This window comes from Prinia subflava, chromosome 3, assembly GCF_021018805.1.
Source record: "Prinia subflava isolate CZ2003 ecotype Zambia chromosome 3, Cam_Psub_1.2, whole genome shotgun sequence".
Classification (NCBI taxonomy): Eukaryota; Metazoa; Chordata; class Aves; order Passeriformes; family Cisticolidae; genus Prinia; species Prinia subflava.
In genome coordinates, this window is record NC_086249.1 from 19,100,371 (window position 1) to 19,126,882 (window position 26,512).

The 26,512-nt window shown below is 47.2% G+C and overlaps 2 protein-coding genes and 1 non-coding gene across 5 annotated transcripts; 1 reads left to right on the top strand and 2 right to left on the bottom strand.

Moving 5' to 3' along the window:
- NCAPD2 (non-SMC condensin I complex subunit D2) lies at positions 1-26,468 on the bottom strand. 3 transcript variants are annotated; one of them, XM_063394252.1, is made up of 31 exons: positions 25,902-26,468; positions 23,394-23,469; positions 23,239-23,297; positions 22,596-22,777; positions 21,850-21,989; positions 21,402-21,529; positions 21,194-21,317; positions 20,965-21,112; positions 19,884-20,081; positions 19,235-19,369; positions 18,596-18,680; positions 17,810-17,987; positions 17,491-17,612; positions 16,370-16,579; positions 14,240-14,414; positions 12,661-12,745; positions 12,393-12,526; positions 11,267-11,399; positions 9,673-9,757; positions 9,407-9,568; positions 8,952-9,166; positions 8,230-8,341; positions 7,795-7,918; positions 7,446-7,601; positions 7,063-7,240; positions 5,953-6,047; positions 3,414-3,494; positions 1,171-1,357; positions 826-952; positions 536-694; positions 1-371 (listed from the first exon to the last, which is right to left on the bottom strand). In XM_063394252.1, the coding sequence occupies exons 2-31, from the start codon at positions 23,408-23,410 to the stop codon at positions 289-291; spliced, it is 4,017 nt and encodes a 1,338-aa protein (XP_063250322.1). In that variant the 5' UTR covers positions 23,411-23,469; positions 25,902-26,468; the 3' UTR covers positions 1-288. The 3 variants fall into 3 exon arrangements, with proteins under 3 accessions (XP_063250322.1, XP_063250321.1, XP_063250320.1); XM_063394251.1 differs by lacking the exon at positions 25,902-26,468 and adding an exon at positions 23,553-23,688 and having other exon boundaries at positions 17,810-17,984; XM_063394250.1 differs by lacking the exon at positions 25,902-26,468 and adding an exon at positions 23,553-23,688.
- Positions 22,852-23,178, bottom strand: LOC134549243 (small nucleolar RNA U85). The gene has a single exon (XR_010080047.1). It is a non-coding gene; the product is annotated as a small nucleolar RNA U85 (small nucleolar RNA).
- On the top strand, positions 23,797-24,673 carry MRPL51 (mitochondrial ribosomal protein L51). The gene is made up of 2 exons (XM_063394253.1): positions 23,797-24,217; positions 24,402-24,673. The coding sequence occupies exons 1-2, from the start codon at positions 23,944-23,946 to the stop codon at positions 24,596-24,598; spliced, it is 471 nt and encodes a 156-aa protein (XP_063250323.1). The 5' UTR covers positions 23,797-23,943; the 3' UTR covers positions 24,599-24,673.
- Positions 26,469-26,512: the final 44 nt, after the last annotated feature.

The window sequence follows — 26,512 nt, forward strand, 5'->3', positions numbered from 1 at the left end:
AGAAAGACTTTATTCCAAAGATTTTTTAAAAATGATTTAAATAAGAGCAGCTTATTCTCATCTGCAAAGCCAGCGCAAAATCAGTCCAAGTGCCAACTATGTTAGTCACAACTGCCTTTTTTGTGGAGATAGCAGAAGAAAGGGTTGGAATTGCTTTAGCCTGGTGTTAGCTTCCATTTTGTCCTCATTTAAAGCACTGTAGTATTCTGGGATAGTTCAGACAAGAGAAGGCGACTGTTGCATAAAAGCAGTTTTATTTTTAGTTAAAGACACTGGCAGATGGTTCTCTCAGCGCAGCCGTCGGGCTGAAGATCTGGTGATGGGAGTTGTTTTGGTGGGGGTTTCTTCCTCTCTTAATTCTGCCAGTAGCTCTAAAGAGAGTAAAACATGTCAATAATGAGCACTCCACTGCCTTGAGCAGAGAAATCTACAGGCAACCTCCACAGTGGTCCGAAGCCCATGACCACAGGGACATCCCTGTTGGGCCAAATGTGTAGTGCTTCCCCGCTCAGAGCAGAGGTGTGCAGTGCCTTACCATCCTCAGAGTTGTTCTCCTCGTCGCTGGAGAAGGTAACGATGGCTTTTTTGCGTGGAGGGCGCTTTTGGGCACGCTTATGATTTCGGAGGGTGCGCGACGGGGGCGTGACAAAATCATCATCCGTGTTGGCTGGGCTCAGGGGCTGGCGGCGTGAACCTGTCAAGGAAAAGGGGAAAAAAAGAAGAGAGGCAGCAAACTTCTGTCTGTAAGGGTGAAGAGAAGTCCTTAGGTGTTTCTGCTGGACTGCAGGATCAGGGGAAGGCTGGAATCTCACAAAAGGAACATACTTCCTATTGGTTTCCGCTTGGCTGGTGCTGGCATTGGAGTCTGACTGCCATCCTGGCATGTCTCTGTTGAATCCAGTCCTCGGTTATGGGAGGCAGACAGCTTCTGCTCCAGCTCTTCAGCTAGAGCCTGATGGAGATGTAAAACCGCAGTGGAGGGGGAAAAAAAAGAAGGTGAGGGCAGAGAAGTATTGTATCCATAGCAGAATTGCCATTAAGTTAAATAAATTGATAAATTGATAGGGGGGAGGAATAGTCTGCTTAAAATGAAAACCTGCAGGGCTTTCCAGTCATTGTATGTAAAAAGCAATTGTTTTTCTGGCCTGGACCCTTGTCCCACATCCTTACTTTAGTCTCAGGTTTGACGCCTGCTCTGCGGAACCGAGCCAGCACAGTTTGGAAACAACTGTAGACAGCTGGATCCTGGAGCTTGTCTGCAAAGCAGTCATAGTTGTCCTGCAGCTTGTGAAGGCCCCGATCCGAGACTGGGAGCAGAGTAAGGCAGTGGGACAGATCCCGATATTGACGCTCAGTCCTGGGAAGGACAAAGATCACCATTAGCTCCTACAAAAAGGGGTGTGTGAGGATGAGCACATCTCACCCAGAGCTACCAGCATTTCCTTCTTCTGCCCTGCAGAACATGAGATTCAGGTTGTTGTTAAAGGTCAGTGACAGGGTGCTGTGGCATACCACACTTAACCACCACTGTATTCCATGACACTGACTTAGTGTCTCTCAGAAAAACATGAGGGCTCCACTGCTAAAGAACACAGTCACTTGTCTGAAAAGTGTCTCAGAAGTTGTTGCTGACTGGGAGGAAAAGACTCGGTGAGGTCAGGACTCCTCTTGAAGGGCCTTATTTCAACCACATAAACCCCCGCCGGCTGTTCATTTTTGCATGTTTGAGATGATCTCAAGCAGAAAGCTGCATTTGATGTTCTCTCTCCCTTTCCTGGTTAGTTACATAAAGAAGGCCATATTCATTAAGTTATAAAGTCAACAAATAACAAATGCTACATCAGAGGACTACATTCAAATTCCAGCAAAAGTTACTGGAATAAAACTTAAGGGAAAGAAAAACAAAAGCACAAATTAACATCTCTAATGTAGATCACTGTGATGGGAAGGGAAAAAGCAAGGCCAAAGCCCCTGTTTTTAATATACACACAGTGAGGGCCTCAAGTCTGTCCAGCACGTGCAGTCTCGGGATGCTCTGCTCAAACCCAGACAGACAGAGAACAGAGCTGCAGCATCCAGGTGTTTCTACCTTTACAGTCTGAATGACACCTGGCAAGTTGCTATGTTTAGAACCCCAGAAATGCTGAGGAGGGTGATGGTGGCTGCAAAAGCTTTTCTGATAAGCTCCTGTTTTAGTCTAGAGTGAGAGTCTTGCTCTAGCAGTACCATTAATGTGCACTAAGCTGATCACCTTTGTGGTACAGAAATATCAGGACCTTGTACTCAAGGCGAGACACAAACACAAGTGGTTATTTACAAATGTGGTGCGAGGAGCTCACCAGTGCTCCTGGGAGGCAACTTCGGAGAGAGGGACCACTCTCCACTCTTGCTCAGGAAACAAAATCCAAATATTTTGGGAAATATGCAACTCCCTGAGGCAGCTGAGCAGGTCACATGCCCAGGCACTGTGCACAAATGGCCAAGATAAGCAGACAGCTTAAATCTCAAGGGCAAAGCCACAACAATGGAGAAGGAAAACCACAGGAATGGAGGAAAGCAGGGTACACCAAAGCCAGTGGAAGTTAAAATGAAGATACCTCACTGGAATAACATGGCAGGGAAGAAGATAAATTTCTGTTATTATTCTTGGAAGGAAACAAAAAGTGTACGCCTTGGTCAGTGAAGTTACAGCTTGGGGAGTGGGGGAAAAGCAGCCAAATACCCCCAAAACCCAGAAAGCAAAATGATATCCCAGATTCACAGCATGGGTCCTGCACTCTGTAATCAGCATTGCACAAGCAAGGCATGCACATCTTGGAGATGGAGCAGAGCAAAAGCCGAGGTGTATGATGGTACAAGCCCTTAGGTAAAATAATAATAATAAAAACCCAAAACAGAGTCCCAGGTGTAGATGTGGTACTGAGCAGCTCATGCACACAGAACAAGGACAGGCCTATATCAGCTTGATAGTTGAGATCACCCCAGACAGGACTGCTGGAGATCCCAGCTTCTCAGCTGAACACACTGATTTCCTAGCTGAGCTGCAAGGGAATAGCCTGTGGAGAAGGATCACAAAGTTGTGTAAAATCCACATGTGGGATGTCGCCTTGCTCAGCTATAATGCAGATCTAGACTCTCACAAATTTTTTCCTTAAAAAAGGAAGGAAGAGGGGGTCAATCACTTCATAATAAAACCAGAAACCTTAATTTATAAGTCTTTGTGTATTTTAGGAGAATATAGCTAAACAAAAAAAAAAAAAGGGGAGGCCTAAACCAAGTGATGTTGCATTTGTCACTTTGCCATGTGAAGAACATAATGGGAACCTTTTACAACCACCACATACAAGCTTGTTTCTTCTGAAAAATCCTGAGAAGCAGAAGTGCTTGGCAGGAAAATGAAGATTACAACCCACCTGGCAGTCCGGAATCTCTGACAAAGTTTCTCCACCAAGCTCTCTGTTTGTTTGTCTTTTGTAATATATGAGAACAGATGTCTGCAAGGGGAAAAAAAAAAAAGCAAAATATTAGAGCCCACAGAGGAATCCCCATTTCAAGTAGGAGGGGTACTGAAAAGACGGCAGTGCTGACTTATCTGCTCCTTCCATCCAGTTTTAAAAGCATGCAGCACCTCCAGACAATTTCCTCACTTCACAAATTGCACTGACAGACTGTTTGTCTGACCAGCAAACCTTGAGGGGAGCATAGTGGCATGCAGCATTTTCTCTCCTCAAAACCGTGCTTGTGACTTTTTCACAACTCATTTGCTGAAAGTGTGTTGATGCATTTTTCATCAATGCAAAAGTGAGCACTGCTTTGCACTGAAAATGGGAACAAAGCCTAGCAGAACTTAAATGCTAACCTAATCCATTTTCCTCAGCTTCTTGAGGAATGGAGACACCTGGACTTTAGCACAGTTAAGTACTTGTGTATTTTGCACTATGTCCTCTTAGAAATCACTGAATAACTTCTATTTATTAAGAAGCTCCTGCTGCTCTCCCTTTTCTTGTACCAATATTTCTGTTAACGTTAGCTCAGTCAGGTTGCCACTGGCCTTGATATTTGTTCTAAAGCACTTCCTTGTTCAGTCTTTGTTATGTCTACAACCACCACACCAAGCTCCTTTTCTAAGATATATAACAGAGACAGCAATCTCAAGAGTCCTCCCTTTGCATTTGTTCCAGCACCACTTCATCTTTAACTTAAGTGACCAGAACTGTGGCAGCACTCCAGGCGAGGTCTCACCAGCACTGCCAATGCTTCTCTCTACCAGAAATAACTGGGCTGCTAAAGCAGGAAGTGGAATACACCTCTAACTTTAGCCATACCTTTGCAAAAGGGGTTAAATAACTTCTAAACGTTCAACCTTATATTTTGTTCTACTAGTTTTCATCTCAGTTTTCATTACTGTAACTCTCTCACTCTCCAAAGTTAGTCCTTTAACAGTGATGGTCCCTGCACAACCTTATCTTTTTTATACCTCCCTATTCTCCAGTTCAGTAAGTATCCCTGGAGCATACGGCTTCATTCCTAGCCTGTGCTTTTGTCCACCATGGTTTCCAAGCTAAACCTGATCCTCTCCACAATGTAAGCTTTCATATAATGCTGCATGGTGAAATAGTTCAGTTTCAACTACTAATTCCCTTCTTTTCCTATTTAAAGGATATGTGGTGTGTTAACTGATGATCAGGTCTTTAAAATTGATTATCCTTACGCTAATTTGATACCTGTCTACATTGTTAAATCAGTACTGCCTCTTCTCTTATTTACAGACACCTCCAGCTCTCTCCATGTATGTTGTCAAAAAGTCAAAAGTCCATCTTACACCTGTTTTAACCTGACCAATCACACTTCAAAGCAATTGCTACACTTATGCTCTGTGTGTGTGCTAACACCTCCAGTTTGATATTAATTAAAAACAGTATTAAAAATTCCAAAATTATTTGGAATTTTTCTACATGCTGCCTCTTGTCTCCCTGTGATGGTTTGCTTCACTTCAGACATTAACTTCCACTTCTACGTGTGCTGTCAGGAACCACAAGCTATAATTCCCAGTATTTCACATGACCCGACTTAATTAAAGCTGAAGCAAAATATTCATCTACTTTTGCCACCATAATTTAATTTTACTCTCAATTACACCTTCACTAATAGACCTTTTTTGTGTATTGCAATTCCTACCTATCCAAAATCCCATCCCTCTTCCTAAAGGCACTGAATTGTCATTGAAAGACTAGTTGAAAAATCACAGGAGATTTTATTGTTCTGCTCTTCAGCAACAGCAATACTTTTGTCTAAATAATCTATAGGGATTCAAATGACTCAGAAAAACCCTCATGTGGTTAAGTTTCAGAAATGAGAGGAAAATGTCTCTACCAATAAAGACATTATTAGTGCTGTGAGCAATTGATAACCTCAGACTGAAATAATCCAATATCTCTATACTTCAGAGCCAGGCTTTCTTGGAAAAAAACCAAACCCACAACCCCCTCACCTCCCCCAGAAAAACCCAAAAAACACCCACACAAACCACCAGAAAGCCACCCCAGACCCAAATCTGTTACTGTAATTATAGCTTTACTAAAACTTTACAAAACTCCAGTAGCCACCAAAATGACAAAGGCAGCAAGCAGTCTTTAAAACTTGTTGTGTTTTCCTAATGTTGCATATCCATGTTCCAATGCATAAAACCAACTATTTTCCTTTTGTAGAGGGAAAGTAATTTTGAGTTAGTGGTTACTCCTTGTAGAGTCTCTCCTTATCCCCAACTATGTGGCTTTAAAATCAATTCCCCTCAGCATGACTCCATTTCCAGTACAGACTGAGAAAGTCAGATCAAAGAGAACAACTGAAAGAGCATTTTGCACATGTCAGTGTAGTTTTTATTCCCTTGATATGGCACCCCTTGCCTAAACATAGTCCTGGCAATAAGAGATTTATTTAACCTCAGAATACCTCATAATAGTGTGGAAGGATTCCTCCTCTATGCCGCTGTTAGGATCCGAGAGATGACTGATGATGTCTGGAAGCAGGTTATAGACAGCATTACCCTGTGCAGAACACAAATTTCTACATGAGATACAGAATTATACAGGATAATTTGAGTCAAGCCAGGCAAGCTGCCCACTTAAAATGACCTCCTCGCTCTCCACCCCAAATCTACTGACTGAAAGCATCAGCTTTTTTGAAATGAGCTGTACACAGCCAGCCAAACCTATCCAGGACTATTTGGCTGGGGGGGAAAAACCCAGCCAACCAACAAGCTAAACACTGCACCCCAGCTCTGCTCTTTGGCAGACTTGGATGCAGTTTCTTTGCCTTCCAACCTTGTCACCCAACAAAAAAAGCTTCCTGATAAAGTAAACAGCCCTTCAGTTCATGGAGCTGCTTCCCATCTTGCCTGAGAAGGTCCAATCCATATTCTCTTTCCCACTGCTTTTTCATAGCTTTGTCATACACGCTGTAGAGATGGCAAGTCGCAGTCAGGTGGCCAGCTGTGCTTTAACAAAGCAAACCAAGACAAGAAGAGCCCCAGTGTCACTGCAGCTTCCCAGGCAGTAAATCTCAAATGCTGAAGGGCCCGTGTGAGGCTGCACATGGGATGAACAGCGTACTGAGGATAACTCTGCTCCTCTTCTTACCTGCTCGGGCAGAAACTGCTACAATTTAAGTATCTCAGTGTCTCACAGCTAAGAACAACTCAAAGGTTTCAGAGAATGCCTGAACCATAAGGTCAGGGAACTCTGTTGTAAGGGCTAAAGGTGAGCTACAGAAAACTGCTCCTAATCCTGTTCTGGGCATACACAAGAAAGCAAAGGGAAGAGGCAGTGGTTTGGAGCCTGCCTTCCGGTGTGAACGGATGAGGTCAAATTCAGCAACATTGGGCAGGGATGAAGCAAAACTTGTATTGCAAAATTTCTTTTAACTACCCTTACTTAGTCCAGAGAGACGCAGACCAATGGCTCTGCACCATTAACACACCTTCTCCGGGACTCATGCAATCGATCCAGCCTCCAACAGCCCTTCCCTGCTCTTGTGAAGTAAGGTCCCTGAGCATCCACTTGCCTTGTTGGCGAGTTCACCAAAGAAGTTCTGAGCCACTCCCACGATTTCCTCCTCTGGGTCTATGAGCAGAGTTGCCATTTCACTCACTTGGCCCTTCACCTTTACCATGTCTTTGAGGATGAGGTGAGTCATCACCAGCCCAGCTGTCTGCCTCACACTCGGGCAGGGGTCCCGCAACCTGACAGGAGCAAACAGTTACTGCAGAGAGCAGCAAGGGAGTGTCTCTGAGTTACTGGTACTCGTGACAGCCCAAAGCTCTGTCTCCCTGCACCAGCATCTTCAAATTTCCTTTCTTGGGTCATTCTCACCTTCTGGATGCCCAATGTCTCCCTTCTACAGGGTTTGCATCACATGTCCTCTCCCAAAAATGAGTGCAGCATTACCTGGCATAGAGATGTGATGTCCAAGGCTCCACCAGGTTGGGGTAGCGGATGGCCAGATCTCCTGCTGCAATAATGAGGTTGGATCTCACACCAGGCAGGGTGGACTTCTCCATCATTGTGAAGAGCAGACGCAAGTGGGAGTCACAGAACTCAGAGCTAACAAGACAGGGTACAGGAAAGAAGGGATAGATAGCAAAATTCCATGTCTCAGAGAGCAGAGGAAAAAACAGTTTAAAAAAAAAGTGACCTATGAACACTCTTCTGTGTTTGTTCTTTCCTTGGGAAAGGAATTGCAACATTTGCTTGTGCTTCAGTACTAGGAAGGCTGGGAAAAGAACTCTGGCAGTACCTGACCATGCAGAGTTTGCCAAGAGTGAGGGCTGTGGCAGCTGACAGCGCCGAGTCACTGTAGAGTCCAGGGTTGTTGCAGATCTTCAGCACCAGTGGAACAAAGGCGGAGAACAGGTGCTTCCCTAGAGAGTGGGGATAAAGAGAGTGAGCATGAGAGCACTGTTTGTGCATTCTCCTTTAGGAACAATTATTCCATTTATCCCAGAGCTGCAGCAAACTACGGTTACTGGTTGACTCACTTTCACCACTGAACAACCACCTCCAGAATGGCAGAGCCAAGAAACAGACAGCCTACGTGGAAACTGACACCACGGAAAATGAAAGTGCTTCCTTCCAAAGGAAACAGCCTTCCTCCTTCAGGACCTGCTGCCCACTGTACCTGCTCTTTCACATGGGCAGACAGCCAGTATTCCTCAGTGGCAGCCACACTTACCGTCTAGAAGTTCTGTCTCACAAATACTGCGGATGAGCTCGGCCTCGGTGTCATCCGCCGTGGCTCCCACAAGGCCCAGCTCCTCCTCCATAGTGGTCTCATTCCCTGTGCTCTGTGCAGAGAGGAGACTGTAAGAAAAATGTCAGGCAACGAGAACCTCTTTCTTCACGGGGTTCTCTTCCCTCAGGTGTGAGGTATATGCATGTTACCAGCTGCACAACTGGAGTGGAGAACAGACTGACACAGAGTGTAACAACCCCCAAGCACTGAATGAAGCTGTGAAGGGTAGTCCAGGATTTGCCAGTCTACATGCTACAGAACACCAATGACAGGATCACATAGTTAGGTTGGAAGGGACCACAGTGGGTCATCAGGTCCAGCCTTCCTGCTCCAGCAGGGTCTTCCTAGAACACATTACAAAGGATGGTGTCCATATGGTTCTTGAGTATCTCAAGTGAGGGAGACTCCACACCCTCTCTGGGCAACCTGTTCTAGTGCTTGGTCACCTCTTCAAAACTCAAGACCAGTGTGGGAGTTTTAGTGAATAGGGTCATTCAAGGACCTCAGCTCTCCCTGTCAGTCTTGACCAATGTGTCTGGTTCTGTTCCTGAAGCACACATTGCCCTGTATCCATGCAACCTCAAGATTGCATTTCTCCAGAAGTTTGCTGTAGCTGGGACACTTGAAGAGCTGCCCATAGGAAAAAACCCCTTGGTTCTCACCTGGGCTCTCTGCTTCCTTATGCTGGTGTCAGATTTCTTCTTGGTCTTCTCCTCTTTGAGGATGCGGCGTCTGCGTAGCTCTGCACTCACGGACACTTCCAAATATGCTACCTGCTGCAGTGCCACCTGTCCCACAAGGGACACCAGGTGCAGCAGCAAGAACGTGGGGAGACTGCCAGCACCATCAGAGACTCTGCATGGAGAATCCCCTGCATCTAATGGAGAAAACAACCACGGTTCAGTGTTGATCTAGACCTCTTTCCCATTAGTTAGTGCCAAGTCTCACACTCACATATAACCCATCTCCGCACTCCACAGACTCCTTCACAGCACTTGTGCCATCCTATGCCAACACTTCCACCAGCCCTCAGCTCTGTTCTGCAGTTACTCAAGGCCACCCAAAGCAGCACTAGAAACCATAGGGAGAGATTTCCTTCATCAGCTTTTTTCCTCACCAGCTTTCTGCTCATCAGCCTCCTGCAGCTTCTCCAGAGCTTGCTGACTGCACACATGCAGGATGTCAGCACAGATCTCCTCTGCCCCTTCTGCCAGCTGGTAGATGAGTGTTACAGCTGACTCCATGAAGGGGATCCAGTGACTGCTTGGCTGGGCAAAGCCTGATGAGAAGAGGGAGCAAGGTACTCACACATGCCAATGGTAACACAGGCGGTCTCGCAGCCCAACCCCATCTCCTCCCAACCTCCTGCTGACCTGGGCTCACCTTTACTCACAGTCTCACTCAGGCAGCCAAAGAGCATGTGGTTCTGTGGCAGTCGAAAAGGGGCACTGTTCTTCTCCAGTGCTGGCTGCAGAGACAACAGGTGAGTTACACCCATGGGAGCAGCACACGAGAGACCCCCATGCCCTTCCCAGTGCTTAACTTTCCTGTGTGCACAATGTTAATCAAACCTGTGCCAGGGACATCCAGTCCTGCTCTGCAGCTAAACCTGCAGCAGGGACATCACTGTCACTTGTGACAGCACTGGGTGGATTTAAAGCTGGGCCAAATGATGATCCCAGGCCAACCCAGTCAGTTCCACCATCTCACCTTAAATCAAAATAACTTCTGAAATGTCAAAAGGATTCATTTAAAATCTGGTATTGTTTACTCAATCTCTGCAATGAATGAAGAGGGAAACCTGTGGAGCATCTTAGAGTCATCAACAGTAAGTCAACTTGCCTTGGGGTACTCCAGAACCATATGGGTTTATTTAAAAGCAAAATACCACCAGTGGAAATAACATAGGATAGGTCTGGATCTAAGACCACACTTAGGTCATTGCATATATTCTGTATCAGTCACACCACCTTTTAGGTTGGGAATAAGATAACCTTGTGTATTGCATATTGAGGTGTCTCAGCACTCCTCTGTCTGCCTGATGAATATATACTTCAACAAAACAGAATTTACTTGAGGATTTACCACCTTTCAGTAGCTTGAAACAAGAACTCCTGATTTGCCACAATCCTCTCCTCTGCACTAAATTTCTGGTTGGGAGGATGGGTGGGGGGAGAAGAGCTACTGCCAATCAGTCAAATATTTTCAGTTCAGTCCCTTTTCACATACAAGCTTAACTGCAGACTTGAGTCAACCAAAAACTGAATTACAGCCATCTCTAGAACATTTAAGAATGTTCTGATACACGTTAACTCATTAAGTTCTTGCACAAATATCTCCAGTGGAAGGGGCTGTCACAGAATGATGCTGCTCTGTGAAGGAGGACTGCTTTTGTGATAGAACTCCTGAACCAAAATGCCCCAAATAACTGAGTCAAAAAACCAGATTTTTCTCCAAGTGCATTAAAAAAAAAAAAAAAAAAAAAAAAAGGTATAAATTGTTTCCCAGGGAAAGAAGCCATAAACTATCATGTTGTTCTAAGTACAACATGGACAGATTTGAAAACCTTTCATGTTTTATATTCTGCTGTACAGCTGACAACTCCTGAATATCAATTAATAGGGAGGGCAAAAGAATCACACCACCAGAAAACATCAGTAGAGGAAAGGGCTTCATGGTTGAGAAAACACAAATCAGTTTACAATTGGGAGTCTGAAGAAGAGAATTGAAAGGAAAACATATTTTCTTGTGCACTGAACTCTTTACTAATTGAATTCAGCCTGTTGCCTAATGAAAATTCTTCTATTACATGTTCACTGATGTGTGCTAAGCTTTCCAGACAGTGCTGCTGAATGGTCTTAACCTACTTAATTTCAAAACCTGTAAAAATTTAATTACCTCTCTCTCTTCTTCCATACAAACAATTTCTCCCTTTCTTTGTTTCTGGATGACCTCAAGAACGAACCCAAAGCCTTACCTTAGGGTTACTGGCAAGCTTGGATATAACATTGCACACTTCTTGAGGCAGCCTGTAGTCTTCACACGCCTTCTCTGACAGCCCCATTGTCACCAAGATCTCCAGGTTGCTACCTATGATCTCTGGCTTTCCTCTGTGGAATGGAAGGGATGGGGATACCACATGAGGTGCTGCTGAAAATTTACAGAAGTATGGCTAACCAAGAGAAATACTCCTTGTGCCTTGTGGAAGGGAGTGGTTTGAATAAGAGGGGAAAGAATAAAACCCATCCAAATGACTCAACATACAGCTAGAGGAGCAGCAAGCAATATTCCACAGAAACCAATGTAATTCACTCTCCACTAGGAGATGAGTTTCTCCAAAGTGATCAACAGTGGGCACAGCTTTTTTGTAAAGAAAGAAGATTTTTGACTCTTCTTTCCTATCAGAAAGGACAAAAACTTACAGGGGTAAGAAAACCAAAAATGTTGCAAAGTAGGAAAGAGCCCACGAGCTCAGGACTTGTGATGTATACCATTCCTTCCCCTGCTGTGGGAAACAAAACAAACCAACATTATCCACAAAAAGCCAATCCCAAATCCACACCCACCCGTTCCCCTTTCTGCCTGTGAAAGAACTTTAGGATGATCATTATGCAGGCCTGTTTCTGACTAATGAAGGAATGAAGTAAGAACAGCAGGGAGAGCAGGTAAGTTGAATGCCAAAGGGTTACTGGGCTGGGAAACTGAGGAAGTGAAAACCTTTTAGTGCAGATACGTATTTTTTTGCCCCCAGAAAGTGAAACAGATTCACTTTTCTTCGTGCTAAAGGCTCCAGACATCTCTACTCAGCAGCTTCTCACTGTTCTTATCCAAACACAGACAAAGCTGCAGAGTTGTGACACTGTAAACGCTGGGAAGGGATGGGCATTCACACAAGGAAAATAATCTCATCATAATCATTCAGAGGCTGTGCTGGTGGGATCCAGCACAACTATGTTTAGTTCCAGGCTTCATTACCCCATGAGAGGGTTGCTATTTTTGAAGTTAGAGCTGAAGAGTCAGCTGATGTAGCACCCAGAGTTCAATAAAAATCGACTCCCTGTACATCCCTCCACTGAGAGGCTCCGAGCTGGCCCCAGGCTCACCGTGCCATCATCCCCAGCAGCATCACAGCAGCGCGGCGTTCGAGCGGCGAGCAGGGAGATTTTTCCGTGAAGCGCTCCCAAAGCAGCTGCGTCACAGCAGGCTTGATTTCATCCTTCTGCACAAACTCTGAGATCTGCAAAAGGAAGGCAATTAAAAATTAGAGACAGGTAAAGAAGAATGGACCTCAAAGTAAAGACATAATCTGCATTGACTACCATGCTAATAAAACAGATACACAATCCAAACCCAGGCAAAGCAAATACTCACTATTTCCTCTAAGCACTGTATCGTTCCCAGTGATGCATCCACCATGATGAGAGAGAGAGAATGCACCAGGGCCTGTGCCTTGGCCCTTTGAAAGGGGAAAAATAACAATAAAAAAGTAAAAGGTAAAGAAAAAGCAACTGTCACAATTACTGCCCTATTGAAAGAGCTGAAAACATCTGTTGGATAACAGAAATGATCCACAGGATCAGGAAAACTCCCACAACAAGCCTGAGTTCTTGAAGTCACCCAACTCAAGTGCTAATGACCATGATGTGGGCTTAAAAGTCCATTGCCTTGTGCACTGGTGTTCCTTCTGGTGCTCAAAGATCCAATCAGAGGCACTAAGCAGCCACTTCCCAGTTTATTCTCAACCACAAGTTGGAAGTACAATTCCCTACGAACTGAAAATCCCTCTATGAACAAATGAGGATGGAGCACAAACTGTAGAAGTGCTGTCTCCAGGCAATATTATCAGGAAGAAATAAGAAGCAGCAGGTGCTTTTATTGCCCTGATGGTACAAATGAGGGTGAGTTAGGGTGCATCTCACCAGGGATCACACTTATCTTACTGCACGAGTATCCAACAGGATTTACAAGTGGGTAAACACTAAAAAAGGGCAAGTGCCACAGGAGAGTATGGAAGAAGCAAACGTGCAACTGGTATCCTGCTCCCACCACCAAATCCTCAAGAAGGATAAGCAACAAAGACCCTTTAACATTCTCCCATCTAAGGCATGTAAAAACTGTTAGAAAAAGATTTAAGATTGGTCTGACTGAAATACAAATAGAAATACATATGAAAGCACCCGAATAAGAACTAACCTTGTATAATGTGAAGGATAAAGAAATGGGAAATGTGTTGTGTACATCAGAAGTAGAATGCCTACACGTGTCCAAGGTCACAGCATGTATGACTTGTCAGCAAAAAAACCTGAACTTTGGGTAACAGGTTTTTTAACTAAGTTTCAACTTTAGACCACACTGTTCCTCTTATTATCCCAGCAAGATGAACAAATACAGTTACAAGGAACTCAAAATGGGACAACTGACATTGGCCAACAACTTTGCCCACAGAGAGTGAAGTATTTAAGATTCCTGGACATGGAGTGACTCCATATCAACAGCTGACTCCTAAGGGACTGAAATTCACTCTTGCCAATCAAGAACCCTGCTGGCAAGAGAAACATTCATAATTAACACTTCTTGTTTCCTACCACATAGGGACCCTACCCAGACTATTTAGGCAATGCTTCGTACAAACCAGAAATTTGTAAGAACAATAAATATTGGTGCCTGACAACAGTTTAACTCCAAGTAATTCTCAGCATCTGCTTCGCAAAGTCTCACAGGGTTTTGCTGCATGAATTTCCTACACACGAGCTCTATGCCAAACCAAGAGCAGAAGCTCAGCAGTAGGTCCTGCAGGAAGACTGGGATACTCAGATAACAACCCTACGTTTCAGCTCAGCAGGAAACATGGACACTTTCGGTTCTCCCTGTCCATAGCCCACTCCCAGCAGCAGAAAGGGGAGGGGGGGAGGGCAAGGAAAAAAACCCATCTGATGAGGAAGGTCCATACCTCTCCGAATCCTCACTGGGGCTCAGGTAGAGCTGTCTGTAGGCATTCAGCACAGCCTCCTTAATTCCAGGCTCCTTGGACCATATGAGGGGCAGCATCCTGCGGACCCCAAGCAGTGCCTGGGGCACATCAAACTGCGAGACTGTCACGAAGAACTCGATGGCTTCCTGCACCACTGCAGAGAGAAAGCTTGTGATACTGTGGTTCTTCCCCAGTTACCATTGGTGAGACCACTAAAACTAATACATAGGAGTGCTGGTCTCACAGCAAGCTCTACAAGCATCCAGACATCACTGCTACTGTCTGCAGAGAGCTTGAGTCAGAATGGGATCACTAGTACAAAGATGTAGATGTCCCAGAAAAGAGACACAAATTAACAATATTACAGCTTAATCCAACGTGATTATGGTTAGGGAAAGAGCACAGAGACTATCTTTGAGAAAGAACAACATTCTCTTCTGGGAAACAGTAGCTTTGGGAAAAAAGATCTCATAGTCACAGCAGACAGCTGAATACAAGCACCAGTGCAATGCTATAACCAGAGGAACTATTTGATGTACAAATGGGGTAAGGAATACTGTGTTTGGTTCCAGCTTGCCTACTCCTGAAATAGACTGCCCAGTATTCTCATAAGACAAAAAAACCCAAAAAACCCCCCCCAAAACCCCATTAAGTTAGCATCACAAGACATCTACAGCAGTGCTCAGAGGAGCTGTAGAACAAACAGTTCATAGAGTCTGACCTCTGGTTAAGTAAGAGCTTTTACCAGTATAAGCCCTTACCAACCAGAGTTAAAAACATCTAACAGGTGAGCTGGTATGCTTTCCCTGCCCTCAGTCACACCAGAATACATAAATTTGCAACAGAAAAAAAAATTAAATCTTCAAATATTAAATCTTAAATTAAAAAAGGCTAAATCTGAGCACACATATCCCTTAGCACCAGTCCCTTAGCCAGCAGCATACTCTCCAAATGGAGACAGTGTCTCAAAACACCTCCACTGTTCAGACACTGAATTTGCCTTCCTTATACTACAGCACAGGACAACAGGGAGATGAAAAGTTATTAAAATTTGTGCATCCATTAAAAAAACACCCCCACAATCAAACACCAGGTGTTTAAGTACCAGGTAGGGCAATTTCTTAGCCTTGAACTTCAAAGACCTGTAACCCAGGAGTCCATTTCCGTGTGTGCAAATAGCTAATGACACCAAACCTTGCTGGGGAAGCCCTCATGTTTATTGCAAGTAACATGAGCCCTCAACAGAGATGAAGCCTCAGAAGTGTTTGAATGAAGTCTGGGGCACTGCATTGCCCATACCTATCCACACCCCAGATCTGTGCAAGTGGATGGGCTGGAGAGGACGCGAGCAGGAGTTGTGTCCCTCATCCCTTGGAAATACCAATTTCTGATAAACACTGCAAAAAAAGTCTAAGTGATTACAGTAGTTCTAATATTAAATATGAACAGCTGAATTAACTCAAAGGCTTTCTGATCAGCACCTTTCTCTACAGCACTGAAGAGGACCAGGCCACAGAACCTGTTGATCAGGCTCATGTTTAACCAGATAAGAAAGTCTGAGGCAAGGTTAGATGAGAACAGCTTAGTTCCCCTCTTGTGGCCAGCATAACAGCTGAAGCTGTGTCAGGGCACTGAGCACGTAACCAAACCCAGCTTCACTGGCCAGGCTTGCTTTGGGAGAACCCCAGCTGAGATGATGAACATCCATCCCTTCCCACAGGAGGCAGAGTACCTTCCACAAGTAAACTCCCTTTGGTCACCTGGCTGGGTTTTTTCATTCCAGAAAGTTCAAATACATTTCATTTCTTATGTTTTTAGAAACAATTTTTAAACATATTAAAAAAAACCCTTTTTCAACCCTGGTATTTTAAAAAAATGGATTCCTAAAAAGCCTGTTCATGCCCTATTAAACTCCTTAATGACACTCATTTAGACGGTGCTTGCTTTTCCAATGCCCTGGAAATGTCTATGACATCTGCTCAAGGAAGAGCAGCTCCTTCAATCTCTTCTCCTTCTCCTGGAGCTCCACCACTCCAACAGGTTCTCTCAAGCAAGGAAAGATCTAGAAATGCTGAATGGGAATAAAAGGGCCATGGTTCTTTCACACACCTGAGACAGAGTTTTCATACATCATCTTGCTGATCAGATTCAGAGCTTCTGTGATTTTCAGTGAGAAGTTGTAAGCATCTTGCAGGTACTGCACCAACATCTCCTGTTTGACCAGCTCTGTTTGAGGCTGCTCTTCCTGTACAGCTTCTTCAATCTTATCACTGCTGCTGTCACGTGGAGGATCCTCACTGCTCTCACCTGTGCATGAACCTACACAGCACACTTGTTTGTGAGCAGTACTGAAGATACAAGAGAAACAGGCACGGTTCAGGGCATTTTAACCCTCCTCTCCCCATCCCACAGTGACACCTTCCGAGAGCCAGGATACCAAAATCCAAATTCTGCCATCACACCTAGCATCAAAATCTCAGCACGCTGTGGAACAAGTTCCAGTGCTACAGTGTGATGCTCCAGAGACATGCCAGCTTGGTATACAGGGACAGAAAGGCACGGTCCAGCTGGGGTAAACTCCATTAAAATCCTAATGGGGTTAATCTGAACTTGGTAATTCCCAAAGACAGATGAGGGCCCTAAAAGGGAACCAGGGAGAAGGCAAACAGTACTACTCCCCAGCAAGGTTTGTGCAAGTGTGGAGAGTTCACAAAGTTAACATTTTTAGACAACAGACTTCCAACAGAAATATGCTCAAAGTGATTGGCTAAGCAACCTTATGCTGAAACAAACAACAAAGTATGTGAAGTCTTGAAAATACACTCAGAGACTCAAGCCCCAGATAACCAAGACTTTGCTTGAACCAGATACTTGGTCAAGGCTGCTATGGTTAAGCATTATCTGCTACCACCTGTTGAGGAAGCAGAACCACTGACAAATTCAGACAGGGCAGAAGGGTGGGAGTGGCAACACTGGCTCCACTCCCCTCAGATATTGAGTTAAAGCACCAGAAATGCACTTTTATGGGACCATGAAACTGTTCCAACCAGAAATTAAGATCAATATGATCCAGCTAAAATGCCAAGATACTAGAAGAACACAATGCAGAGATGCTGCAGCTCTGGGACTGTCAAGTACACACAGGCCAAAAGGAGGGACAGAGCATTCCAGAGGGTTTTACTCTGGCTCTGGCATTACCTTGGACTTAGGGAACAGAGTGATATAGTCACCTGTGTAAAGGCTCTTCAGAACACCCAGGATTGTTGCCTCCTCGCTTTCCTCCCCAGGGCCAACGAAAGGTTCCTTTCCCTGGAAGTGACACAGGGCCCTCTGCGTAAGGCGGGCTGCGCTCCTGGACAATGACATTGCCCAAGAGAGTATCAGCAACACATCAGAGCAGAACGAAAGGAAAACCATCCAACTTTGCCCTGAACACCTGAGAAAGCAGCTCCTACCAGCATCTTGTGCTGGGTGCCCACGTCAATCAGAGTAATGTTACTGGAAACCATCCCTTGAGATAAACACTGTCAAACTGCAGAGCCTTCTTACTTGTAATTCAGCTTCTTCAACAGCCCAGTGATTTGCTCCACTGTCTTCTCCACTGTTTCTTCAACTTCCAGCACCTCCTCTTCCCCTTTCTGCAGTGGTTGAAAGAGCTGCTGGGTGGCAGCCCTAATTTCTGGCAGCATCGCTTCCCACTCCTCCTCTGGGGCAATCACTGGAGCTACTTAAAAATCAGAGGGAATGAACATAGACTCAGGTGACATCTTTAATGGGAAGGAAAAACTCATCTGGAGCTCAAAAATTCTACTTCCCCTACCTCCTCCCCAGGCAGGCACTAATCTCATTGCTGATCCCACCTAGACTACAGTAAGAATAAGACAAGAACTCTGACATACAAAAGAAAAAAAACCCACAAAAACCCACTGAAGGTACAAAAAAAAAAAAGACAAGAGAAGCATCATTTGTTTAATGTTGGACTTTAGTGCTGCCTACAAATCAATTTTAAATAATATCTAACCAAAATCATGACTCAAGCAGTCCTTGAGTAGTATAAAAGAGAAACCTGGAAGGGTGTTTGTAGACATCTTCAGTTCTTACCCTGGAAATAGGATATATAAGGACTGTTGATTTAGACATGGATATTAAAATGATCCTTTTATAACACCACCTCAAGGAAAATTCTTGCGAGTTTAATCCCAGTTATCTGGTCTCACCGTCTCACACAGGTAAGATCTGAGACAAAAGCTGTCATAACCTGGGAGCAAATTTAATATGAGGAAAAGTAAATTCTGGACTGTCCTAGAAAATGGAAAGAAGAAGAAAGGAAATTACCTGCTGTGGGTCTGCTACGATCCCTCATTTCCTTCAGTTTCTGCACTTCTTTCTTCAGTGGCTTATCCAAGTCAGTACAGCTTAGCTGAAGACATCAGAAAGAGGAGAAGAAATATGGTAGTTATCCTCCTTTTCCTGAGATGCCAGAATTTTCCTGAGATGCCAGAATTTTCCTCTGTCTTCCACTCCCTCCTTTAGTTGTGAATCCCTACAGATAACCCTCTTTTGGGAAACTGGAATGGTACACTCTGGCCCTGGCCCTAGAATGAGAACTGCTCCAAGCTGCCAGTCCAAGGCTAAGAACCTCAGGAGAAGGTGCAGCTAAACACAAAGAGCTGCAGATCCATGAAGAATATTCCAAAAAACTAATTTTGATCCTAAGGAGAGAAACCTCACAGTGGACTCAAAACTGCTGCAGGTTTTTACCTCAATCTCATCCCTCCTGGCCTTCAGCATAGCTATGAATTTTACCAGGAGAGGGACCAGGCCAAGAAGGCAAGATCTGAACCTGGGAAGACCAGAAAGCTGCCCACCTTCAGTCAAAGGCTACACTGTTCCTCCTACAAGACACAGAAACACCACTGCCCTGTCAGCCTGCAAACACACATCTAACATATCCACCATATTAATCAGAATTACCTTGCTGGAGAAGGGATTGTTGGACAAAAACGCAGCCAGGAGCTGGATGGCATTTTTAACCACTATGACAGATTTGTCTTTGAGCCGCCCAACAGCCAGCGACACCACGGACTGAAACTGAGTCAAAGGCAGGGCCTAGAACACAACAAGAGCACAGATAAGGTTATCAAGAAGGCTCAGAGACTTGGGAGAAGTTTACTGCAGACACATTCATGTACTAAAACACACAGATTATAGATTCACAGAAAAGTCTAGGGCTCAAAACACCTCTGGATATATTCTGGTCCAGCCTGCACTGAAAGCAAGGCTCTAGGTTATCCAGGATACTGTTGAGTCGGGTCTTAGTATATCTGGTAATTGTGATGTTTTTCCATACCAGTGTGTGAAAAGAGGCTGCATGCTGTGCTCTTTCTTGTAGTTTGTCCTGGTTAGAATGAGCAGCATTTCATTTCCACTCCCCAGTTCCCCCACCCCTGTGATCTTTGGTCTCTTGGAAAAAACTGCAGATGCCACAATACACAGGGACAGCACCTTTCTCTGTTAAAAACTCCAATCTCTGCAACCCAAGAGTAGGGTGGCAGAGATTCCCTCAGAACACACAAGATGGGAAGAGACGACTGGCACCACCGTTTGCCGGGCGCAGACTCGCCTTGTGCTGCACGATGCGGGTGAAGAGCTGCAGCACGCGGCTGCGGACAAAGCTGTGCACGTCACACACGTGTGCCTGCAGCACCTCCAGGAACTGGTCCCGAGTGGCACGGGCAGCTCTCTCCAGCTGGTCCCTGCTCAGCACCTGCACCAGCGCCTCCGCCATGGCCGCCAGAACGGCATTTCGCATCGTGTAACTCTGCCAAGACAGGAGGTGGTGAACTAGGAACGGACCAAAGGACGTGATTTGATATCCCCGAGTTTGGGCCTGCCAAATCCCACGCTCCAGCCCTAAGTGAATTTTTCCAGTATGGATGTTGTATTAAGCTTGGGTAAACATAGCTGTGCCTGCAAGACGGAGGACCCTCTGCTATGAAGACAGGAGGAGAGTTGGTCTTGTTGAGCCTGCAGAAGAGAAGGCTCTGGGGAGGCACCTTCTGGTACCTAAAGGGAGCTATGAGAGATCTGGAGAGGGCCTTGTTACCAGGGCATTCAGTGACAGGGCAAGAGAGAATGACCTCAAAGTTAAGGCAGGTTTAGATCAGATATTAGAAAGAAATTCTTTACTGAGAGTGTGGTGAGGCACTGGCACAGGTTGCCCAGAGAAGCTGTGGATGCCCCATCCCTAGAACTGTTCAAGGCCAGGCTGGATGAGGCTTTGAGCAACCTGGTCTAGTTGAGGGTGTCCCAGCCCATGGCAGAGGTGTTAAGGTCCCTTTCAACCCAAACCCTGCTATCCAGGTAGGTTCACAGAAGCCAAGAACTGAGAAACGCTTACAGCAGGTAAAGAAAAGGTAGCACAGGGACAAACTCATTAAGTGCTGAAGAACAAGGGACAACAGCAGGGACCTCAGACGAGTAGGCAGTCTCCTGTTCTCTGACATCTGATAGTGACAACCAGACAGGAGATATCATAGTTTCTGTTCCCTTTGCATTTTTTAGGTAAGGGCAGAACCTCTTCCAATAGAGGAGGTTTTGGATACTTGAGCTCTGTGAAAGCGGTGTTGTTTCCAGACAGAAAAACTGGATAGCAGCATCTCTACCATTTGACTGTTCTGGACAGTGACTTTGCAGAAACGTACCTCCCCGTCCAAGTGAGGCAGGAGAACACTCATGTTGGCAAGCACCAGAGCTGGGATCTGTTCAGCCAGTTCACTTATAAAAGTAGCATAACCCTTGACTCCAGAAGCCTCACGAGCCAAATCCTGGGGACATTTCTGTCCGATTTCCCTGCACAGAAACATGAAACAAGGAATGCGGTGCCTCAAGTTGTTAGGGATAGAAGGGCAAGGCTCCAGGTATTTCTCTTACCTTAGCAATTCACCCACCAGGCTTTTCAGACCATATTCTTTAGCCCAGAGGCTCACAGCCTGTGCAAACAGTGGGGCTACATGTTCAAAGTGCTGCAGCATCTGTGTGATCTTCAGAGTGGCACCTTTCACACGTGAGAAGGAGGAAAGAGATCAGGGAAAGTAACTGGGAATGGCTTCAGGAAGAAGGCAAAAGAGCAGGAACTCACTGAACATGTGGTCACAGTGAACCAGAGCTGCAGCAAGCAGATGTGTCACAGCCTCCCGTGTGAGCCGGTACCTCTGAAGGCCGATACTTGGATTCTCCAGGATGCGGTAGCAGCTTCCCGTCATTAAGCTAAACCCACAGAACACAGACAGCAAACCTCACATCACAACTTGCACAAACAATCATTCTAGCACACCACACACTTCTGTTTGAGAGAGTCCCCAGTGTCCTCTAAAAATCAGCAAAACATCTGAATTTCTGTGGCCTGTGTGAGGAGAGAAAGTTGTTCCTACACACATTGCTTTTGTCTCGAGCTGTTTCCTCAGTTTCCCAGTGATCTGCACTCTGCAGAGGGTTGTAATACCATCTCATTGGTGGATCTATCATTTAACCTTTTATCCCCCAGAACCAGTCACTCACTCCACAAATACACCTGCTCCAACTCATACCTGACAAACTCTTCTTCCACTGCTAGACCACCCCAAAGCTGACGGAGATCCAGCTGCAGCAGCTGTGTAAGCAGCTGTAAAAGCGGCTCCCTCTCCTCTTCCCACAAAGATCCTGGAGCCTTGGCATGGTTCTTCCTGTTCTAGAAAGGAGATTAAACAGTGAGATACATCAGCAGCTTCACAACAGACAAAACACCATCACTACCCCACTTCCTTTAAAATGTAAGAAGTCTGTTAAATTCTGCAGCATTAAGAGACACATAGTGAGATGTGTGAGATTACAGGGGGCTTTTTTCCCCCAGTTCTTCTCTCTCAGCTCAGGCCAGCACCAGTGCCTCGTGTGGTTTAAGGATTATACCTGTATCCACCGCCACCATCTCTACCCACAGAAAAGAAATCTTGAGAAAATACCAGCACACTAAGTTCCAGCCAGAAACTGAAAAATGAAATAGAAAGGCCTGGGCATCCAAGTCCCTGCTGATGTTTAGACACATGATTGTCCCTTTGGCTGTTTTTCGTGCAGTTTCACTGCATGAAAAACATGCAGTGAAACTGCATGAAAAGAATGCAGTGAAATTGCATGAAAAGAATGCATGAAATTTCACATGCAGCTCCACGTTATGCACTGCTCTTGCTGGCATCACGTTTATATAAACTCAGCTATAAATTCTGACAGATACTACAGAGTTCAACAAGCTTAAAATTTTATTCTGACTTATCATCTTTCCCCCAGTCCCCCCACCTACCTTCCTACCAGGATCTGCCTCCAAACCACTGCTGTTACAGGTTTCCATTTCAAAGGCATCCATCAGGCCAGCCAGCAAATAGCAGTTCATCTTAAGAGCATTGAGGTGAGCAGCGCGGTCGGCATGGCTCAGCCCAGAGTTGCTCAAGATAGTAGGAAGTTCATTGGAGTGATGGGACACCACTGAGGAGAAGCAGAAAGTCATGAGCACTCCTTGCCAGGTCCCTCAGCCATCCTCTCTTTGCCAGGCTTAGCGCAGTCATCAGATTACCAAAGATGTGTGCTCACATCTCACCAGCTGTAACATGGGCTGCCCCCTGCAACCCAGACCTTGGGTATGCTGTCTTGTCCTATCCCCACTGCCCTCCGTCAGCTCAGAGAAACACTCGCTCTGAGCTGATACATCCCACAGATGTATTCTGCAAGGACACGGGCAAGAGGGTTGGTTTTCTGTCGGTCTGCCCTTACAGCGAACATGCACAACTCAGCATCGTCCACCAAGATTACAGACCCGTATGACAGGAGTGAGCTGAGGGTGCAGCCCAGCTGGCCGAGTCACATTAGCCTTTATATCATCATTGAGCTGCCAAGGGAAAGCAACCTCTCCGTGAGTCCTGCGCCGCCCGGAAACAGCAGGTACCCACCGTGCCTCATCAGCTCCAGCGCGTCCTCCTTGACAGCCGTGCCCACGGTCCGGAAGTGGCTGCGGGACAAACACGGGGTGTAAGGGCGGCGAGCAAGAGCGCCTGCCAGAGGGGCGAGCGCCCGCCCCTCGGCCCCGTCCCTGCCCCGTACTCACTGCAGCACGCTGTACATGCAGTCGAAGTGCTGCAGCACGGCCAGCGCGCCCCGCGCACGGAAGGCGGCCCGGAACTCTGCGGCAAAACACGGAGAGAGGAGGCTGTGAGCCGGCGGCAGGACCGGGCCCGACAGGCAAGGGGGCGTGGGGACACCTTACCTGCGAGTGCGGGCGGCAGCTCGCGGGCGGGCAGCACCTCCCGCACCACGTAGCGCCCGGGGCCGCCGTCGCGGAGCAGATCGGCGGGGGCGAGGGGCAGGTGGAACTCCGGGGCCGCCGCCATGGCCGCCACAGCCCCGCACGGCCCCGGGCGCTCGAAACAGCGCGCGCAGACCGCGCTCGCCCCGCCCCTTCCCGCCGCGGGCCTATCAGCGCCCGGCGGCCGCGCCGCGCGCCGGCCCCTCGCCCAATCGCCGGCTGCCCTGCCCTCGCGACCGTTGGCGCAGCGTCACCCGCGCGCCTCTGCGCTCCCCGGCGGAAGGGGCGGCCCGGCGGCGGCGCCGCTCTTCCCGTCCCGTCACAGCCCGGCCCGGGCACCGCGGGCAGCCCCATGGCGGCGGCCGCGGCAACGCTGCTGCTGCGAGCGGCGGGCCGGGCCCTGCTGGGCCGTGCCGCTCCGCTGCCCCGCGCCGAGCGGGGCATCAGCGACTGCGGCGGGGCGCGCTGGGCGCCCGCACGGCCCGGCCTCCCCGTGCCGCTGTCCTCGCCCCTGGCAGGGCTCTCCCGGCCCATCCGCATCAAGGAGCCGCCCAAGCGCAAGCCGGTAGATCGGTGGACGAAGAAGCGGGCCTTGTTCGGGGTGTACGATAACGTGGGGATCCTGGGTAAGACACACAGCCCGCCCGCACCTCTCCGGCGCCGCGGCCCCGGGACAGGAGGGGAGGGGAGGAGGGCTGCGATCACCCGCGGGCTGGCGCCTCTGCCAGCAGCGGCAGGGCGGGGAGGATTTGGGCTGGAACAGCCTTCTCCAGCGCCTGGCTTCATCTGTCTCTGCTCTCCTGTTCTCAGGCGGCTTCCAGATCCACCCGAAGAGTCTCATCAGGGGGCCCACCTGGCTGCGAGGCTGGCGGGGGAACGAGCTGCAGCGGTGCATCCGCAAGAAGCAGATGGTGGGTGATCGGATGTTTGCAGAGGACTATCACAAACTCAACAAGAGGATCCGCTACTTGTACAAGCGCTTCAATCGCACCGGAAAGCACCGCTAGGGAACAGCAGTGGCTGCAGCCTGTGGAGTGTAGTTTCATGGCACTGCAGTCAGAATAAAGCCACTTTTCAGACAATCGAGTTTCCAGTGCTTTCTACAAACTTTGCTGCGTATTTCTACCCTGGTCCCAAGGTCCTGCTGCTGCTCCAGGCCTGGGCTCCTCTGTGCCCCCTCAGTCATTTCTGAGATACTTCTTACAGGCATCTGTTCCAACCTGCATCCCTGAACTTGACCCTCTGGTCCTCTGTTTTTTTGGCCAGGCTTCAAACATCCTTTCAGTCTCTGAGCCCCGGGCTCACACATCTAACATGACAATCCAGGATTCTGCAGCTTAGATTTTTCCTCATAGCCACATTTTTCAAATTGGTGCCATGAAGTCCTGCTAATATGGACTTCCTGCTCATGGCTTTCCCCCTTGCCTTCCACTTGTCTGTGGTTAAGTATGAACAATCCAAATGTTAGTTGAAATACATGAAAACTTGTCTTAAGAATGGGATTTGTATCATTCCACATTCATGATGACTTGATCCCATGCAAATGACACTTAATGATCAAATGGCCTTTTGTTTAGGCAAGATTTGCAAAAGTAATTCAGGTATTTAAATGTTTTTAAAAATTCTAGCTTCTAGTTTTCCATAACTGTTGCCAGTTCCCTTAGAGGAGAAGTTATGGTGAGTCACAGCTGGCATCTTTCTAGTCCAACATCACACACCACTGTACACTTGGGAAAAATCCATTAGATGAGCAGGCATTTGTGTACTAATTCTGATTTGCCAAAAGGTGTTGTGGATCCAGGAAGCTTGCACAGATCCAAGTGGAGACCAGGCAGGTATGGCAAATCCTTGACTTGGAAATATGTTGGAAACTGGAAAAGTATTAGTGAAAGTATCTTGTACTCTTAATCCCTAAGCACCAATCTGGCAAGGGCTCTGTGGCCACTAATTCCAGAAGCTCAGACTTATTTGCAGTGGTTATTGGAATGGTCCTCAGACTGCAGTTGAAAGGCTACAGAAGCTTTCTCAACTTCCATCTGAAGGCAGAATGTAAAAACCTGGAGTTCTGAGGTCAGTGCTAGTCTGCTCCTATCTGCAAATCACCTGTCTCTAGTCACAATGCTGCATTGTTCTTCACCTTGTAACCACGATCTTCTTTCTAGTAACCATACTGTGATCTGTAACATATCTGACTTGTGTACCTAAAAACCTGTGAGATCTGACACTAAAAACTTACCTGAACGTCCTGCATCACCTTTGGAAGGATAAAGTAACGTAGATGTGAGCCCATGCTTGTCACTGTCTACTCACCACGCAAAATTCTGTATGAAGAGTCCTCTTGTTCAGTACACTCCTGCTCCCTTTTTTGTCCTGCAGAATCTCCCCTTCTGATCCAGCAGGCTTTGCCAGATATTTAGACGGAAAAACCCCAAACACGTTGCTGTTCTTGGGGCTGCTGTGGGAGTCTCATTTCTCCCAGCAGGCTGCAGAAGCTTGATCGGGACTTGTTCAGCTTCGCTTTCATGACGTGCTGTATGGTGGAAGTGGGCCAGCGGCACCATCTCTTAATTGCAAGGACAGCGGCTTAGCCAGCGCCAACAGACACACTGCGGAGGTGGGATTTCGGGAGCGCTCCGCAGCCCCACCACAGCGGCACCAGCCGGGCTGGGCTCCAAGAGCAAAACTGAACCGACTACGTAACCACGATCAGGCCCTGCGTGGCCTGCACGGAGCGCGGCGGACCCGCTGGGGGCTGTCGAAGCCGGCGGGCCGCGGGTCGGGAGCGGGGCCGAGCGAGCCCCGGCTCGGCGGGGCGGAGGGAGCGCCGGGCACCCCCGGCCCGGGCACCCCGGAACCTCCGCAGGGGGCGGGGCCAGGGGCGGGGCGGGGGCGCTGCTCCCATTGGGCAGTCCCGCGGCGGG